The sequence below is a fragment of the Suillus subaureus genome (genome assembly GCF_016647635.1).
Source record: "Suillus subaureus strain MN1 chromosome Unknown BJ212scaffold_32, whole genome shotgun sequence".
Taxonomy (NCBI): Eukaryota; Fungi; Basidiomycota; class Agaricomycetes; order Boletales; family Suillaceae; genus Suillus; species Suillus subaureus.
Window position 1 is genome coordinate 83,753 of NW_024538588.1, and position 19,564 is coordinate 103,316.

General features: G+C 47.0%; 5 protein-coding genes across 5 annotated transcripts; 1 reads left to right on the forward strand and 4 right to left on the reverse strand.

The window, feature by feature from the left end:
- Positions 1-465: 465 nt before the first annotated feature.
- On the reverse strand, positions 466-894 carry BJ212DRAFT_1302312 (uncharacterized protein; the record flags this gene model as incomplete). Its single annotated transcript, XM_041333244.1, has 1 exon — positions 466-894. The coding sequence occupies one exon, from the start codon at positions 892-894 to the stop codon at positions 466-468; it is 429 nt and encodes a 142-aa protein (XP_041189459.1).
- Positions 895-3,440: 2,546 nt separating this feature from the next.
- Positions 3,441-5,283, reverse strand: BJ212DRAFT_583417 (uncharacterized protein). Its single transcript, XM_041343575.1, has 2 exons — positions 4,856-5,283; positions 3,441-4,803 (listed from the first exon to the last, which is right to left on the reverse strand). Exons 1-2 carry the CDS (start codon positions 5,093-5,095, stop codon positions 3,520-3,522), a joined length of 1,524 nt encoding a protein of 507 aa, XP_041189460.1. The 5' UTR covers positions 5,096-5,283; the 3' UTR covers positions 3,441-3,519.
- Positions 5,284-7,237: 1,954 nt separating this feature from the next.
- Positions 7,238-8,394, reverse strand: BJ212DRAFT_1377528 (uncharacterized protein). Its single transcript, XM_041336515.1, has one exon. It carries the CDS (start codon positions 8,388-8,390, stop codon positions 7,278-7,280), a length of 1,113 nt encoding a protein of 370 aa, XP_041189461.1. The 5' UTR covers positions 8,391-8,394; the 3' UTR covers positions 7,238-7,277.
- Positions 8,395-14,205: 5,811 nt separating this feature from the next.
- On the reverse strand, positions 14,206-16,968 carry BJ212DRAFT_1377529 (armadillo-type protein). The gene is made up of 9 exons (XM_041336516.1): positions 16,636-16,968; positions 16,262-16,581; positions 15,885-16,210; positions 15,697-15,828; positions 15,563-15,647; positions 15,412-15,512; positions 15,024-15,355; positions 14,398-14,974; positions 14,206-14,346 (listed from the first exon to the last, which is right to left on the reverse strand). Exons 1-8 carry the CDS (start codon positions 16,916-16,918, stop codon positions 14,553-14,555), a joined length of 2,001 nt encoding a protein of 666 aa, XP_041189462.1. The 5' UTR covers positions 16,919-16,968; the 3' UTR covers positions 14,206-14,346; positions 14,398-14,552.
- Positions 16,969-18,421: 1,453 nt separating this feature from the next.
- BJ212DRAFT_1570067 (uncharacterized protein) lies at positions 18,422-19,353 on the forward strand (the record flags this gene model as incomplete). Its single annotated transcript, XM_041342038.1, has 3 exons — positions 18,422-18,746; positions 18,800-19,175; positions 19,224-19,353. 3 exons carry the CDS (start codon positions 18,422-18,424, stop codon positions 19,351-19,353), a joined length of 831 nt encoding a protein of 276 aa, XP_041189463.1.
- Positions 19,354-19,564: the final 211 nt, after the last annotated feature.

Genomic DNA, 19,564 nt, shown 5'->3' on the forward strand with positions numbered 1-19,564 from the left:
CTCTCCTTGTGAATTCAACTTACTACCTTTTTGCTGCTCACTTCTTAGAATAGCTGGACGTTGAGCTATGATTGTATGAGCTTGACCTTGAAAGATACTCCCTCATGCGTTTAGGAATCCTGGCTCCAAGCGCAAGGCAGTCGATGACTCTGAGGGCAATGGACGCATGGGCACAACAACATTCACAGCATTTGATCTTCTTACCCAACCCGCTTCAAAGAGTCATGCTCAAATCTCTGTATCATCATGCTTTGGAAGAATACACCGGGATGTTTGTGAGCTATCCTGTGTTATAAGAATGGCATTTTGTCCCCTCCACATTAATCTAATCAGCCCAGATTCCTGATTTTACCCGTAGTGTATTTCAGGAATAACGATCCTGTCAGCCAGAGGCTAGAGTCTTTCATAACATTGCTGATGAACTCCAGCCACACTCGCAAGTTTATATTTATTCTTCTCATCTCATCATGGTATGCTCATACTATGATTGTCGGATAGCTCTTCTTCCTTGCTCTTCTCCAGCGCAGCCCCAGTAACACGGTGCCGACGCCTCCCCCGTTTGAAAAATTGAGGGTTCAATGGGTGAGGTTTGCGATCCGAGATTAGTCCTTCTTCGTCTGTCACCATCATCTGCAAAGCATACGACACCACCTTCCATGGACTCTCATATGTTCCATTGGACCACGCCCCATCCTTGACGCTCTTAAGCTTTGGTGCCATCGCATGCAGGAACTGCGGAATTGACGTCGTCAATTCTGGTGATGAGCGCAATAAGCCCGCGTACGTGACAGGTGAGTCCCCGACGTCCAGTTTGGTCAAGCGCGCGTTAGATTGCAGACCTACTTCGTCATCGGTTTTCTCATTATCTCCGAGCGCATCGACCTGCACATTCATGTAGAGCGTAACCTCGGTCAACTCGCGACAGCGCCTGACGAGGACGTTCAAAGCATACAAGGACACGGGGGTATTCCGCAACCTCAAGTCAAGAATGTGGAGATGGGGGCATCTACAAGCGAGGGTGAGGATATCAGAGTCGGTGAGTATGATCGAAATCGTGCGGCCGGGGGAGAGTATGAGGGTGCTGATGCGTGCAAAACTCGGGTGCACAACTAGGGGGCGAAAGTCAAAAGAGGAGAGCGGGAGGCATTGATAGTCGCATGCCTCGTTTATAATTAGATGCTCTAGCTTTGTGTTCGTGTGGAGGAGAGAAGGGAGAAATTTAGACTAGGTGTTGGCGGGACTGCAACCTCCTACGTTGAACTGGATTGTATTGAGGTTGGAGGATGTGGTGAAATGGTTATTAGAAGAATTGAAATTGAGGAATTGGAAGGCGCGTAGGAAAGGTATGAAACAGTCCAAAGTGTCATCGAATAAGATGTGCACGTGAGTGAGTGCGGCAAAGGGCTGGAGGACGTGGAGAGGTGTGGTAGGGATACTTTTGAAACCTAGCTTTAAGGTGAGGAATCGGAGAGATGGCCAAATTGCAATGACGCTGAGCACGGTGTTCGGGACATCGTGCCATTGGTATATCAAGGAAAGCTCTGTGAGACCATCGGGACAGCTGATGAGGAGGGACTCAATTTCTGAGAGATTTTTGTTGGTTGTGGAGGGGCTGCCCTTGATCTCAAGAGCTTTGAGGCGGGGTGCGGAAGTAGGGAGTATAGGGATGACGGCTTTGCAAAATTCAGATGAGAGGGAGAGGGAGAGGATCTCAACTGTGGGTAAGAGGAGTTTGAGGACTGTAATACAGGTGAGAGAACAATCGCGCCATGTGAGGGATTGTAGGCTTGGAAAGAGTGGTGCTTGCTTTTGAGCATATGTAAGTAAGAATGGGTATGTACTACCATCTTGACATGGTTGGGAGAGAACCCGTATGCGGGAAGTGAGGACCGATGAACGGAATGTATGGGAATGTCTGGATAAGAGAACAAATTTCAGAGTCGACAAGTTTCTCGGATTAGAGTAAAGAACGTTGAGTGTTAGATCGCGAAATCCACGACAGGTCAGTGCAAGTCGGAAGATGGAACGTCGATCTTGAGTTTCTGATGACGGTATTAAATCAGGTAATAGGTCCGGGCAGAAACGTCGTCCGTTATCATTGAACACAAAATAAAAATCACTTCCAGGATCTCACTTATGCAAAGACACTGGTGCATGGCGAGAGTGAAGCAGATGCTGCAGCCGAATAAGGAAACTCTAGGAAGCCTTTACACAACATACCAAAACAACACTTACGCTCTGGTTTGCCAGATGACAACTGGCCATCTCAAACTGATATGTAATGTATCTTGATTTTCCTCACAGTATAACTGTTGACAGATGGTCTAGCGTATATAATACTGCTCTCATCTCGCATTATAATGGACTATCACGGACTGCGTACCCTTCGTTAAATCGCCAGTAACCGGCTGAAGGAATCAGGGTATGTCACGGTCAAACAAAATTGGTTGAAAGAGTAATATTAATATGACTATAGTCATATCAGGCTAATTGAATTTCTGTGATGTGGCAGAGTAGGAACAGGGCATCGCATACTCACCTTTTCTACGTGATTTCATTGAATTCATTTGACAACTAGCGTGAGTTCGGTGATTTGAATGTTATTTTCTCGTTTCAAGGAAGTTCCACATGCGTTAGCTTTGCTACTACGGGTTGGTTCGTGCTTGGCTCACCTTCTCCAATCACCGTGTGCTAGCCTGTGACTGGTACCGACGGCCGACAAATCTCTCATCATTTCTTTGCAGAACTCATCGCCTATCATTGGAGAGTGCTATTTTCTCTGGCGTGTTTTCAATTGCCCAGGTTTTGCAGATGTTTGTGCTGGGACTGCGTTTGATCCACAGCATTCGAGAATTTACGCTAACCTCGTGGCCAGGGCCGACGGGGGAACAGGTATGACGTTCATTACTTTCCAGCCTGGTGGAAATACGTTGACCGGTGGAGATACGTCGATTAGCAAAGATATGTAGCACGTAAAATGATCCAAATAATCAACCATGGTACTGTGCGGGGAGCATGCACATTTATTTATTTCGTCGTCATATTTAGCGTCGTCACGTTTTGTATTTGGTGTCCGAAGTGGTTTGGAGGATATAACTTCTTTTACTTACTACTTATTCTCTACCACCGGGACACGGAGTCCCCTCTGGATACGGAATGGTCAATCGATGCTTGGAGCTCCACGAGTCCAGCTTCTCAAATATGCTATTTTGAGTCCTCGGAGATTTTCTCAGTATTACTGAGAATATACAATGTTACAGGCGATCTGTTCACCTTCGGACGGCCGAGGCCTTGACCGATTCGGAGTGCATGTGGACGCGAATCGCTTCCACGGGATTGAACGTCGTCCTTACATATTTTAGAATTAGGAAGCGAGGTATCTCGACGAAGCCAAGCGCGCTCAGTGCAAAGTTACAAACCTCAGGACAATCAACAAATCTATGTAATACTTTACTCCACCTAAGTTACCAAGAACAAACTCTACCAAAATAATGCGCGACTAGTTCTATGAGCGACTGTTTATGACCCATTCTGTATATGCACCACTGACAACCGGTCATAGTAGGCCTTCACTTCCATCCATTTATCCCTCAGTTCTGGATGTGCTTCAACATACAAAGTCTTCATATTCGGTATGGTCGCCCGCAAAAATTGCGCGACAAGTTCAGTGTGCCCAATAACCGAATCCCGGATGTTGAGCACCTCCAGGAACTGAGCACCAACCGTACTGAGACTGCCGATCGGTATTTCGGGGATTTCCCTTGCATCCAAGGACAGTTGCACACGGGTGAGCTGTGGACAGCATTGGGTCAACGCTGTCAAGGCGTTCAAACTGATGCTGGGGATTATGGAGGACCAAGGTAAGCTGCAGAGTCGAATGTCCTCGAGTTTGCTCCAGGCTTTAGCTGCTGCAATGATGAATTTATCATCTAAATCGAGTGTACCAAGATTGTATACTTGGATAGTGCGGAGATTGCGGCAAGCGAATAGCGGTGCAAATGTGGATGGATAGAAAACAAAAGGAGTGTCGGCAATTGTGTTAGCTCGCATATTGTGTCGGAGAGAAATTGAACGAATAGACGTGCCGATGGCACTCAAGAATGAAGTGATGGCGGAAGATTGTGCTTGGACGTCGTAGGAGACGGAAACATCCTCTAGCTGTGGTAAGGATATAAGCGATACGATAGATGTACACTGGGGAAGGTCGTATGCCGTGAGACTGAGACGCTGGAGAGAGGGGAAGGTACTATTATTTGCCTTATCGCGTAGTACGTCGATTTTGAAATCAGGGTGAAGATTCAAGGCGAGTTCTTGAACATGACGAAGTGATGCGATATTCAGCACGCTCTGTGTAGATATACGAATAGAGCTAGAGACGACCAACCGACGTAAGTCTGGTAGTCCATGGGTCAGAATGTTCAATTCAAATGGCGCCACTGGAAAGAACGATAAAATCGTGAGGTTTTCGAGGTGGGTAGCCTTCTGAGGAAGATCTTCTAATACCCCGCAAATGCCCTGAGGACACATCTTTCGAGGGAGAGTGAATGCGAGGTTTGTCAGTTTTGGGGAGAGAAAGTCTCGGATTAATGTGAAGTTGGAGGAATTGCATGGCAAGATGGAGAAGTCGAGCGAGGAAAGTGACGGGAATAGGGACTGTGGAGGGCGTTCAGCAAAAAGGAGTGGGAGCGCGTCCTCGTGTAGTCTGATCATTTTCGTTTGCTTTGGGTATGAAAAACTCTTCACACGACGTGAATACACGTCAAATCGTGCCCACTCAGATCCAGCAGGCGGTCTCGTGAGATACTACAGGGACTGCAATTATGAAATTGCATGCACATAGCGATGTGAAACTCACAAGTATATTGCCGGAATGAATGTCCCAAGTGCCTCTTGGCAAGCACATGATGAGAGGACTCAACGAATGCTGAGTTCGCCAGAGGGTGTCAAGAGCACATTCCATAAAGCAACGGCATGTACGAGCTAGCCTAGCAAGGCTGCTTGTATTTTCCAAGCGCTTCGGGTCTCGCTGACCATCGGTAGCGACGAACTGAATGATGAGAGAAAGAATCTCGTCAATGAGCAGAGACTGATGCATGGTGAACCACAATATTTGGAAAGTTCAAAACTCTGCAGAGTTTCAACAGAAGTGGATCAGCTAAGACAACCAGCTACAACCAGCTTGTATTCTGAATATTAAATAGGCTTACCTACGACGACGATGCCCCAAAGGCTGGTGATGTTGGGATTCAAGTTGAGAACGGGAGTCGAACGGAATGGAAAATTTCTCAAGCTCGGTTACTAACTTACCTCATGATAAACGAGGGAAGACTATTTGGTCTGCGGGAGACTATGACTGACCGAGCGATTAAGGAATCGCATCCTTTACGTGATCCGCAGTGACTCCGAGTCTGTGCTGTGAGCACACATCAAGAGCTCTTTGGAGGCTAGGCTCCAACCGGTGTTATCCATTGCTACTGCATATTATCGCAAGCGTTACAGAGAATGACTTTCGACTGGGTACTTGATGCAGCTGTCCGTCGATGAGTCGAGGCATAACACCTACTTACTACGCTTATAGGATGGCTCGAGTGGTAAGTTCCTTGCCAAGGACCTCGGAATGTTTGATCCTGCGGAAGCAATTCGCTTCCCCGAATCACTCAACCGCTAGCGCTCACTAGCACTATCCGCGCCGCTCGGCAGTCTCCTATTTGCGTGTGTTGTTCGCTTATCTCCGTGTCTCTACTCCTCCTTTTGCAATTGTACTTCACGTGTCTCTCGAGCTTCACATACGATCGCTCATTTCTCTCCTAACTATACTCCCTGTTCTTAAGAGTGCGATGTCGGCGAGGCATTCGAACGCTTTTGCGAGGAAACGACAACAGCGAACGTAGTGTACAGACCACTCTTATTATAATTCACAGTCGAAGGTGAACGGACCGCTTGTACTTATTATGTATAACGCACCGCGGAGTCACGGACGATGAATCTGATAGGTGAGAACTTACTCCAGACATAACTTCCATGAATGCTATGAATACTAATATGTACTCGTTGCTTTATTGACATTTTGAAACCAGCGTAACAACGTCAATGACTCCAAGTCAGATGAAGTGGCATGCGTGAGCTCTGTCGACGTCTTATATCTCGATAACCACCCCACAGCCAAGGAGAGGGGAAATTGCGATATTGATAACGGGAGTCGCTTGGCATGTGTGGCTCTTCGAAGGAGTTATCACGTTTCGCATAATTATTATAGCGTCGTCCGTAGTATCCATGCTTCGACTTGTGCCAGGCGGCCTCGTAACAGGCTAAATGTGCGTGCCGCGTGCACTCGAAGTGTCGAAGTTTCTCATCATCATCAACAGGTATGACCGGACCACACTGGAGCGTTGACGCCTCCCGTGCCTTGCAGGTGTCCGGTTGTGGTGAAAAGTCCTGAATGACTTCGCCGCACGTGTAGATGACTGGGGAGAGTTTGCCAAAGTGAGTACTGTCATACATCGCAACAAAAATGACATAGCGATTAGGGGCCAGCAACTGTATTGTCGGAGTGATGCTGTCGAAAGAAGTTCGACGTACACATTACACGTGTATGTCTAAGCGACTCGCGAGAGAAACGCGTGTCAGACGTCTTCGTGTTAGGTATGTAAAATTATCTTTCGTCTCGCGTTCACTCGTCACGCGCCATTTCTGTTATTAGTGCATAGTACTAGCGTATATCCACGTTCACAATGATTAACACGTCGAGTTCTGCATTACCTACAGGTGTCGGAGGAAAATAGGCTCATCCAGCTTGGAGTATACTACGGTACTACCACGGACAAGTCGCGCACTCAAAAACATGGTCAAAACTGGTTTAATTACGAGTCTGGGAAGACAGCACGAGATTAATATTGTAAGAGCGCATTATACGCGACTTACAAACCTGAGATTCTTGCTGTGATTAATAGCCATGGTAAATTTATTGTCTATCATAGCTTCAGAGATGAAGCGTGTGAGTGCTGTTATCTTCAGAATTTAAACCAATGGAAATTCATAGAGCTGGTACCCGACCCATGGCCATCAGCTGAGCATGACACTAAGTTATAGACAGTGAACAAAACAAACAATTGAACCGGTTCCGCTCAGGCTGAAGCCCGAACATCATGCATATAAAAATGAATCAATAATCGAGATTCGGGAGTGTACATGCCAGCATGTACAGTGACATAAGTATCATTATACTGTACAATTATTCTATGTAGATATCAATTATATTATAACACTCCTAGTCAGTTTCACAACATGCACGCCCAAACTTTCTCCCACCCATCACGAGTATACCAGCATATGCGAGACTCGGACACCTTTAAACGAATACCATCTGATCGAATACACTCCTTTCCAGGATCGATCTCAGCAAACGCCTTGATTTCCTTTGGAATACAGTCATACTGGCCCCTCAGCAGGGATGCAGACAACGTCAGCAGCTCCACGTATGAGTCTATTCCCGTGAAGGTCAACGCAGATTGATCGACAGAGGGCTTGATACGCGGGTACGGCAGGAAGACCGTTTGAAGGTTCTTGAAAGAAGCCCATGGAGTGATCTCCATCCACAGGGGCAGGCGGTAGTCCCGACATAAGTCCGTCGTATACGACCCGTTGTCGCATACGTATGGGGTTGAGAGGTGAGAGATTGAGCTGAGGAAAGCAGATCCTTGGGGAGTGTCTGTTAGGCGCTCCCACCGTGGGCCACTAGTGGGGGTACACGATAGCATCAGAGTTTGTGTGTTCCAGGGAGGCGGGGAGTGTTTGTTATTGACATGTGCAGCTGCACGGGACTTCCATGCATGTTCCAGGCATTCTACGAGAAGGTCCAGACTTGTCCAGCTGAGGGCAAGGGACGGTGCAGCGAGTAGTATCGGAGCCAGGAGGCTGATGTCAAGCGGAGATTCAAACGGCTTCAATGCATAGGCCCGGGGGGTGTAGGGCAAGTGAGCTGGTGTGGGATTCCCACCATGAGATACAATCCACATCTTGTGTACACGAGATGCGCACTCAAAATGGAGGTCGTTTCCATTCTTCCTGTACGCTTTTTGCATACGTAAAACATGCACGAACTTTTCTGCGTGTCGAATGTCCCGCAGCAATATGGTGTGCAGGAGTTCAGGAAGCACGACACGCCTGACAATTTTAGAGACGCGACAGAGTGCGAGTGCAGATGAATATGGACTTCTAGCATCATATAAGTCAGCCTGGTCAAAGGTCGGTCGCGCGGCATATTCGAAGATCATGAAGGCAAGCTCAACTGGAAGGTCAGTAAACGGAAATAGGTTAATAGGTTCCATAGCGGGCAAGTAGGATGCGAAACTGGTCTGAAGGAGCCCTGCCTTTAATACTCGCATTGTCATGAATATGTACAGCCTCGCCCACAGCAGTGTACGGTAGACGATCGTACGTGGGACCACGCGCTGTGACCCAGAGGTCCGACCTGTCCATAGCAGCGCTTATTGTTCCTTCTAGGTGATCAACAAAGGCGCGGGTTTACTGTGTATGGCTTACAAACCTGGCCTGTTGTGCTCCGATCTTGTGAAAATTCTTAACTGGTAGGAATATTGATGCAGATTGGCATAGCACTGCCACGAACCGTAAAATAATTGTCTCGATCAGACTCATCGGGCGGCACGTACACGCCGAAGTCTGTGGACTCTAAAGCTTCAAATTTAAAGGCCTGACCAGAACTCTTGGCGGCTGGTGATGTGACGCCAATTGGCAGAACTGAGAATCCAAGTGGACATAAACGCGGTCACGCAAACGACAGTACGTGATTGTCCTAGCACAGTGGTACAACCAACTGCGGTCGTGCAAAGTGGAGCTTTGAGAGACAACTTATCTTCGCATATGCTGGAATCAAAAGGGTCTCGTCTTTTCTTACTGACGAACTGACAAGCATCGTTTAAACGAGACTCTAAACAAGGTTCTCAGCTCAAGCCAGACGAAGCCTCCTGTTACAGTTCTATTCTTTTCCTTTCACCTCTTCACTTATTCACACTATCACATATTCACAGAACATTCCATGACATTCCATCGTACGATTCTCTTTTCTTTTTCTGATTTGCTATTTACTTTCGATCTCCGACTCATTTATTAAAGCTCCGCTTTAATCCCTTTATATATACTCTATTCCTTACGCTTGTATTCTTTAACTTGACCTACACAGACCAGGGCCTGCAATATACTGCTTAACTCGCACGACTCGTACATAGGTGTATGCTTTAGACTCTTTGTGACCGTTTAGCCGTTCTTACGAACGCCGAGCGTAACAAAAGGTCAAGTTACTTCTCTACTGCGCGGTTCCCTAGAACTCGCGCCCAGAATCAGACACCATTCCACCGATCGCCCCGACACCTCCTGGTTTTACCTGGGACGAAGAAGAACAAGAGTTCTATCAGATAGACGCCAAGGGCACCAGATACTCTATCGAACAGTGGGCTGCTTATTACGCCAGTATCGCACCCAAGGACAAAGTTTGGAACTTCCACACCCAAACCTACGAACGATCCCTCTCAGCACCAATGCCTAAAGAAATCGGAAAAACCCCGGCACCCTTCAATGGCGATACCCGCCTTGCTCAGGGATGGACGCTTCAAGTCGAGGCGTACCTAGATATGAATGAAGAAGTCTACGATAACGACAAGAAGAAGGTTATCTTCGCCTTAAGTCTTATGACTAAGGGAGAAGCCGCTAAATGGGCCGAAGGCCAGCTCAAGGCCGCGGCCACGAGCAAAGACTATGGAACCTGGCTGGATTTCGCTAAGCAATTTAAATCCACCTTTTTCCCTAAGAATGTTGAACAGACTGCGATTCGTCGCATCTCATCTCTTCGACAGACTGGCAGCGTAGCCGCTTACGCATCGTTATTCCGAACCATCCTCGCTGATACTGGCATCACCAAAGAAAACACGAAGATTATGTTCTTCAGAAACGGGCTAAAGCGTGAGATAGTCTCCGCTATTTACGCCTTCGAAACGACCCCCACTACTATCGAGACGTGGCTAGAGAAAGCCTTAGACGTCGAGGTACGAAGGACCTTAATAGCACCTCCCTCCTTCACCAAGGCGAAGGACCCTTACGCCATGGACATAGATAAAGTAGAAGTAGATGACGAAGAAGGAGAGAAGAAGACAAGGAAAACTTACTTAACTCCTCAAGAATGAGAGCGTAGGCGCAAGGGCGGCCTCTGCTTCAAATGCGGTAAGAAGGGCTTAGCCGCAGACTGCCCTAACCACCCTACGGTTACGACCAACACTAGGAAAGTAGTCAAGGAGTCATCTGACGACAACTACAAAGAATTCCAAGAATGGAAGGCGTTTAAAGCACGCCAGATGAAGAAAGCCGGTAAGAAACCGGTTAAGAAGGAAGAAAGCAGCGATGAGGAGGATTTTGCTTAGGGGAGCCTGCCACGGTGTCAGAAACTCCCAGAATCGGACTTTTAGTACAATCGATTGGTGACACTAATTCTATTCGTTTGCCGTTAACCATTAGATCGAAGAAGACCGAAAAAACCACCGTAGCCGCCACTCTAATTGATTGCGGCGCAGAAGGCGAATTTATCGATGAGAAATTCATACTCAAAGAAAACATTCGCACGCACAAACTCGAAACCCTGATACCCGTACGAAACGTAGACGGCACGTTAAACAAAGCCGGAAGAATCACACGGTACTGTGAACTCTCCTTTTTAATCAAAGATATCCCTATGCGGAAGCGATTCTTCGTAACCTCTCTAGGAGGAGAAGATGTTATCCTGGGAATGACTTGGCTAAAGAAAGAAAACCCAGATATCGATTGGACAAATCAAGAAGTCCGTTTAAGGGAGCGTACCCTCAAAAAAGCAACGATCGAAGAAGTCGAAGAAGAAGACGTCTTTTATGACGCTTTGGAAGACTTAGAACCGGAATGGGACCCCGCTAACGAAACTCTCCCACACCTTCTAGACCCCATCAACGACGATGACGACTTTTACACCTATATCCGGAAAGCTGACAATATTTCACAGACACTCGCCCAGGACGCCGCCAAACCAAAGAAAACGTTTGAAGAACTCGTACCTGAAGAGTTCCAACAGTATAAAGACGTATTTGGTGACGTAGCTAACGGTACCCTTCCCCCAGAACGAAAATACGACCACAAGATCGATCTCAAAGAATCCTTCGAACCGCGGAAATGCAAGATCTATCCGCTTAACGCCAAAGAAGATAAGGCAATGAATGATTTTATTGATGAACATCTAGCAAAAGGGACGATCGTCCCTTCCGAATCACCTCAATCCTCCCCATTCTTCTTCGTCGGGAAGAAAGACGGTTCCCTCCGACCCTGCCAGGATTATCGCTACCTGAACGAACACACGGTTAAGAATAACTATCCTTTACCGCTAATCTCAGATCTTATAGATAAGCTAAAGGACGCCAAGATCTTTACCAAGATGGACATTCGATGGGGCTATAATAACGTACGTATGAGAAAAACCGATCAATGGAAGGCGGCCTTTGCCACTTCTAGGGGACTTTTCGAACCCACGGTTATGTTTTTCGGAATGTGTAATTCACCCGCTACCTTCCAGTCTATGATGAACGATCTGTTCGGAGACATGATCCAGGAAGGATGGATTATCATTTATATGGACGATATATTAATCTTCTCTAGAGATGACGAAACCCATCGCATCCGAACCCACAAAGTACTCCAACGACTCCGCGACAATCTCCTCCACCTAAAACCCGAAAAATGCACCTTCAATGTTACCGACATCGAATATCTTGGCATGATCATCAAACCCGGTTCTATCGCCATGGACCCCGCTAAATTGAAAGGTATATCCGAATGGAAGACTCCCACGAAAGTGAAGGAAGTCCGATCATTCCTCGGATTCGCTAACTTTTACCGACGATTTATTGCTGACTACTCATCCATCGCTAGACCATTGATCGACTTAACCAAGAAAGACGAAGAATTCTCTTGGACCCTAGAACGTGAGGAAGCTTTTAATAAGCTGAAACGAATCTTTACCTCATCCCCGATCCTTCAAATACCCGACAAGAACTCCCCATTCGCGATCGCTACCGACGCATCACTTTATGCAACCGGAGCAGTACTCCTCCAGAAGAACGACAACAGAGACTGGCTCCCTTGTTCCTTTCTATCTCAATCCTTTAACCCCGCTGAACGAAATTACCAGATTTATGACCGAGAACTACTCGCCATCGTCCGCGCTTTGAAAGCGTGGAGACATTATCTCCTCGGTTCTCCCTATCCCGTACTCGTACAAACTGACCACAAGAACCTTACTTATTTCAGGGACGTACAAGACCTCAATAGACGCCAAGCAAGATGGCAAACTTTCCTTTCACAATTCGAACTCCAGATCCAGCACGTACCTGGAAAAGAACTTATTATTCCCGACTTACTCTCCCGTAGAACGGATCACCTTCCAGTCGATAGTGACGAAAAGGACAATATTAGTATCCAACTTCTCCCTGACTCGATGTTTATTAACATCATTGACACTTCTTTTACGGACAGATTACGTATATCATCTTCTATTGATCCCATAGTACACACTGCGCTCCAAGCGCTCACAGACTCCTCTATTCCTCCCCCTCTCCGTTCCGCTCTTTCCGATTGGAAATTGAGCGACGGAATCTTATCCTTCAAAGGACTTACTTACATACCCCCCGGAGATCTCCGACGAGAACTCGTATCCCTTCACCACAATTCTCCCACCGCTGGACACCCTGGCCGTTTTAAAACCCAGGAACTCCTCTCTCGCGACTATTGGTGGCCAGGCCTAGCCACTTTCGTCAAGAACTTCGTCGAAGGCTGTTGCATCTGCCAACAGAATAAAGTAAACACGCACCCTTCGACTCCGCCTCTCTTTCCTATCCCGGCCCCTATATCTAACCGACCCTTTGCCCACGTTTCCGTGGATCTCATTACGGACCTTCCCCTTTCAGACGGTTTCGATTCTATCATGGTCGTGGTCGACCACGGACTTTCGAAGGGGGTAATTTTCACCCCTTGTCTCAAGACTATTGACGCTGAAGGCGTCGCGAACATTTTCTTTTCTAAAGTATTCTCTAGATACGGACTCTACGATAAAATTATCTCTGACCGCGGACCCCAATTCGCTTCCAGATTCCAGGTCGAACTCGGAAAACTCCTCGGATATAAAAACTCCCTTTCCACCGCCTTCCACCCCCAGAGTGATGGAGAGACCGAACGAGTAAACCAAGAACTCGAAGTCTACCTCCGGATCTTTTGCGCTAACGACCAGACCGGTTGGGCGCCCATGTTACCACTTGCCGAATTCGTTCATAATTCGCGTCATCACTCAGCACGTGGTACATCACCATTCTACCTCATGATGGGTTATCACCCACGTCACCTCCCTGACTCCCATCCGAAATCCGACATCCCTAATATAGAACAACGACTATCATTGCTAAATAAAGCACGCGACGAAGCACTAGCCGCTCATGAACTCGCACGCAACACCATGCGTCAACGAATTACGTCTAAATTCGTACCATTCTCTACAGGCGATAAGGTATGGCTCGAAGCCAAAAACCTCCACCTCGGATACCCTAATCGAAAACTCGCGCCAAAACGCGAAGGACCATTCATCATTACCGACGTATTATCTCCCATAACTTATCGACTCGCGCTACCGTCACAATGGCGCATTCACCCAGTATTCCATGCCGCACTCCTTTCTCCTTATAAAGAGAACGAGACCCACGGCCCTAATTATATTCCGCCTCCACCTGATTTGATTGACGGCGAAGAAGAACACGAAGTTGAAGCGGTCGTCGGACACCGCGGATCTTCATCTAGAAGGCAATACTATGTAAAGTGGAAGGGATTCCCGAGTTCCGAGAACGAATGGATGAAGGAAGCCGAATTAGGTAACGCTTCCGAACTTCTCACTAATTATAAACGATCGCATCGTCTTCTTTGATAGTAGTCGGTGCCTACTACCCTTACAACGGGGGTAATGTTACAGTTCTATTCTTTTCCTTTCACCTCTTCACTTATTCACACTATCACATATTCACAGAACATTCCATGACATTCCATCGTACGATTCTCTTTTCTTTTTCTGATTTGCTATTTACTTTCGATCTCCGACTCATTTATTAAAGCTCCGCTTTAATCCCTTTATATATACTCTATTCCTTACGCTTGTATTCTTTAACTTGACCTACACAGACCAGGGCCTGCAATATACTGCTTAACTCGCACGACTCGTACATAGGTGTACGCTTTAGACTCTTTGTGACCGTTTAGCCGTTCTTACGAACGCCGAGCGTAACACCTCCTCCTTTAACGTCAATTGCGAAATCGCTCACATGGGTGAAGCCTTCTGCATTGCAGGACCAATCGACATACGAAGAGAGACCCAGAGGCGGGGGGCAGCATTCCCAATGCAAATCGGAGCAAGTCAACCTTGATAATATAAATGTATCTATCAATCTGGGCCAAAGCTCACTGTGGCTAGGTCTGTAGAATGAGCATCATAAGAACAATGCATTGACCTTATCCAGTAGGACATTTCTCCCTTTGGTCTCGCTCTTTTTTAATCTCTCGACAACGTCCTCACCAAACCAGCCCTTCACGGTCCGTTTTTCGTCGGCGCTTCCCTCTTCCTTTATCCGTTGCAAAAATTCAGCAATAACAAAGGCACCCTCTCCCCCAGCCATGCTTACTGTCAAATCCTTACCAACAATGGACATGAATGCAGACGCGAATGCTGATGGGGAGAACGACGATGAGCGAATAACGGATTTGTTAGCATGCGAGAAATGCCCGCCCTGGAAAAGGGATTTATACATTCGTGACGTGTGTGGGAGGTCAATTGGATGAAGTTTTGAAGAATCCTCTGAAGGGTATATCGACGCTAATGGTTGAAGGAGGGATTGCATAGCCGAAGACTTGTCTAAGAAACAAACGTTAAAATTGACAAAAATCGAGTGAGATGCACCAACCGCCGTCAGCATAAAGCATAATTTCCAACACTACCAAACTTCCACCGGTATCTCGCGCAGCTTCCGCGCCGTTGTCCTCGACGAACTTAAGCAATCCCTCACTTGCTGCTCCCCGTATTTCACCTTCGCGAATAGCCGCACTTTTTTTGCTGGTTTTGCCACGTATAGGGTCTATCTCAGCAATTATCGCTATTTGGGCAGGTGTGAAATGCCGCCGTGATCGAGGTACAAGCAAGTAGAAAAGAGCACGTCGACCTTGTGGGGTGTTGATGAGTGTAGGGGCGTGGGTGGTGATATCCGAAACAAGGGATTTGGCCGTCAACTTTGTATCACTATATAAAAGTGTCAGGATTCATCAACACTGAGCTAATAAACTTGAAAAACAAACTCGATCACGTCTAAGGCTGTGAAGAGGACGAGCTGAGCCTCATCATCTGTGCACATACGCTCAACATGAGGTTTAATGACTTTGATAATTTGTTTTCGGTCCTGTACGACAAACATCAATATCCGCCACTCGAGCCAACATCTGAGTGTACCTTAGCTGTCCCATAAGCAATGAAGTCTCTCACAGCCCTGCTGCCGTCCTTTGTATGAACCATCTCGGCAAGGACATCCTGGCAACTGCAGATACAGTGTTAATGAATGATATATCAGTTAAGCCTGTATTTACCTTTCGAATATCTCTTTGCGAAGTCTTTCTCGTTCTGACTCATCTTCCGTGTCATTGATGGCAGATAAGTATTCCAAAAGCGCCCTGTGAACGATTGCATGGGTTATGGCGCCTTTATCGGAGTTGTTAAAACTGTCGATAGCGTCATCGATTAGAGGAATACATGGTGTTCAATTTCAGATGCTTACATCCTGGTTATATTTTCTTTCAGTGCTGCCAGTACGCGTTTTCTTCGTTCGCCCTCAAGGCCTTCAAGAACCCCAGGAAAGCCTTTTCTGGCGTTCGCCTTCTCAGGTTCGGAACCTTGTGTTTGAGAGAACAAAGCGACCTCCTTGCCGTAGAAGTCGCGGAGAAGAATTGAACGCTCGTATGCATTTGCATAGAGCTCGAAGGAATCGGCAAGAACCACAGATGCCTCCCGGTGCAACAGGAGACGGAGTACGTTGGACTGGAATTCGAGCAAGATCGATGCTCGATGTGCTGGACAGAGTCTGATCAACTTGGTCACTAAGAACTACTACCGTCGTCAACAGAAGGCTTAGGAGCGAAGATATACCAGACAAACCTTCGAGTACTTGCTTTGAGCTAATGCCTTGTAATGACCTTTAAGCTCCATCGCGACCTGGTCCCTCTCCTTTTGCCCACCATATTTTACAACAGTCTGGATAATCCTGCTTGCGTCGTGCTTTAGAACGATATCCTTGACTTTTCCTTGGGTAACTTTCATGAGTTCTTTTACATGCTTCTGTCGCTCCGCGGAGGGTATGCTTTTTTGCCGAGCTAATGACCAGACGCGCTTTGCATCCACAAGTAACTGGGAATGTGGTTTAGCTGCTCGACGTTGTTCCTGCAGTACACGTTGGACTTTATGTGACTCTCTCGCAGCTATTCAGAATGTTATGAATCGTCTGCATTCTGTCCATGTAATCGTCAACATACCATTGGGATCTTTGCTGGAAGCACCATCCACCATCATCTCATCTGAAACTATCTCCTGATCCTCAACTTCTTCTTCCTCAAAGTTATCTTCTTCCTCATCGTCGTCCTCATCAGACAACTCGTTTGTTGGTATGGGCTGTGTAACAGGTCTACTCCGTTTCTGAACTTTTTTTCCTTCCTCGAATTTCGTCGAGGAAAGATTTTCGGAGCGCTGTTTCTTGGATTTTGGGCCACCCTGTGAGACCGCCGGTCTTTTCCTTGATGCGCTTTGCAGGCCAGGCATTGGAAAGGTAGGGACTGAACGCTGAGCAGTGAAGCTTTATCAACTTCAAGTCTTCGAAAGTTTTTGGGCACATGTTCAGCGATCTCGCCCACGTGACTACTTATAGCGCCCACCTGAAGTCCTGATGCCAGTATTTTTTTTACCGCGGTGATCGAGATCCTATGTGCTTCGTTCCATGTGATGAGATGGCCCCGCCCATTTAGTACATGGTGACAACGATGCGCTATTATGTGCGCAACACCGTCACGACTCTTCCCATTATACCTTGCCACTTCAACGTGTGCGTGCATGGTCTAATAGCGAAGATGGTGATGGTGTATGGACACCCTATATGCTACTGGATTGGCTCGGTGGCAGATCGCTGGAGTAGAACGCAAATTTTCCACCACTGACTGCAAGGGGAAAGACTCAGCTGGACAATACACTGCGGACTTGCTGGCACACTCTCTTATGCGTACCAGCACTCAGTTATTACTGACATAGATACTGAAGGGAATTGACTCCCTTCTGACGTGCGGGACCTCTCTACATTGGAGCTTGATTGCCTGATCTAGTCACTATCATGCCAGGGCGGAAGAAAAATAGTTCGTCTCATCCTTGAACACTTTCACGTTTCCGCTTATGCACACCGACCTTGGCCGACTGTGACGACAATTCCAACATCACTGGGTATGTATCTAATACCTGAGGTACTATGTGCGTAAAACTAGTGATGCTTCAAGGGCTCTTTTCCCGTCGAGTCGGTAAGAAGTTTGTCGAACTTTAGCCGTGAGTTCATTTTGTGTATCTATCTATCATGTATTTCAACGTCAGTACCGTTTTGCAGGATCGTTTTCACACTTTATTTATCGTTCTTTCACACCTCGGCTTCCAGATAAGGTGAGCTGACTCGGTGACGACTATAGAATAATCTGTTCTTTCCTATCATGGTTTTTGAAACATGTTAGTAGCGTAGGACACTTCCGAGAATGGTCCCGTACTTTATCTCTGGTCAGTTTTGCTCTGATTTCCGCCGTAGGTTTTCCTTGCTCTGTATGGCCGTCCACACCTGTTGGGGTGTTGGCATTAGTTCATTAATTTCTTGTTGGGTCACTGCTGAAGTTGCTATGGTTTGCCGCCTCTGCTTATGGGTATTGATTGAACTTATGAATATTTTGATAGAAGATCTTCTGCGAGCCTTGGGTAATTCGAAGCCCGGTGTTGTCAAAGGATCTCTCTATTCCTGTGAGAATGGTGTCGCACTTGATAGACATTAGTTTCGCACACTGCTGTAAGGTACGAAGCTCAGCGCTCAACGACTTTGGATATCCCGCAATTCAGTGTATTGGATATTTTCATCCACATTAACGATGAGTGGGCCAGCAATGAGCATTGATGATATGATATGTAAGCCAAGCGGTTTCCTCCGCCCTTGAAGACATACAAGTATATTATGACTTGTTCATGATACTAAGGACACTTCCATTCCGCTTTACATCCAGCACCAATTGCAACGGATTGACCATGGCTTCTTACACTATCAGCACCCTCAACTACTTCATTGATCCACTTGACGGCTCTCGGCCTTACGTTACATTCTACCCAGATGGTACCACGATAAAGCCGCCTCTCAACTGGACCCAGGAGCCGCATGATATGCAAATTGAGGACGTACGCGGGAAGGAGGAACTTTACAAGCTTGGCAATGCAGGATTTCAGTATGAGCGAGAAGCGGCGAAGCATGTCAACTTCTTGAATGATGATGAGATTCGGTGCGTATACTACCCTCAGAGCATCGACCTCATCAAGAGGATTACGGGAGCGACCAGTATTGTCATCTTCGATCACAGTAAGTTGACCACTGATTTGAATCGATGTCTTGATTCCTAATTCATGTCGCAGCTGTTCGTCGCCGTCGCCCAGGCGAGGTGGGTGACGACCTACAGAAACGTCAACCAGTCTCATTTGTTCATGTGGACCAAACGACTGCGGCAGTCATTGCTGGTGTTCATAGACACCTCCCACCAACAGAAGCCCCTTCCTTCCTTCGCAGGCGTTTCCAAGTCATAAATCTTTGGCGTCCTATATCGCATGCGGCTGTAGATTGGCCGCTTGCACTATGCGACTTCCGCAGTGTCGACGTAGAGAAAGACTTGGCGCCTATCGCTCTTCTATACCCTGACCGCGAGGATGAGACAGTCGGAGTCAAATACAACGCAAACCACCAGTGGAAATACCTGAAGGCGATGACCCCGGAAGAGTTTGTTCTTATCAAATGGTGAACGAAGTAACCTGGGAAGCTTTTCATCGTGCTAAAGTGTCTCAGTTTTGATTCAATACAGGATGGTAGTGTGGCGAGGTTGGCCCCTCATACTTGGTTCCAAGACCCAGACACTCCAGAGGGAACGCCGCTTCGGGAATCCATCGAGCTGAGAGCTCTGGTATTCTATGATTAGAATGATTAGAACACATTTTGTCAAGTGGCGTTAAAAATTGACAAAGAACTCATACCGCGTTTCGTTGACGTGTAACTACTGCCAATCATTTCTGTAGAATTGAAATTCTACGGGAGGCTCAGATATTCTATGGTACTTTTGATATTTTCTTGGGTGTGCAGATGTTTGTGCTGGGACCACTCACCGCGCCTCATCCTTAGCGTTCGAGAAC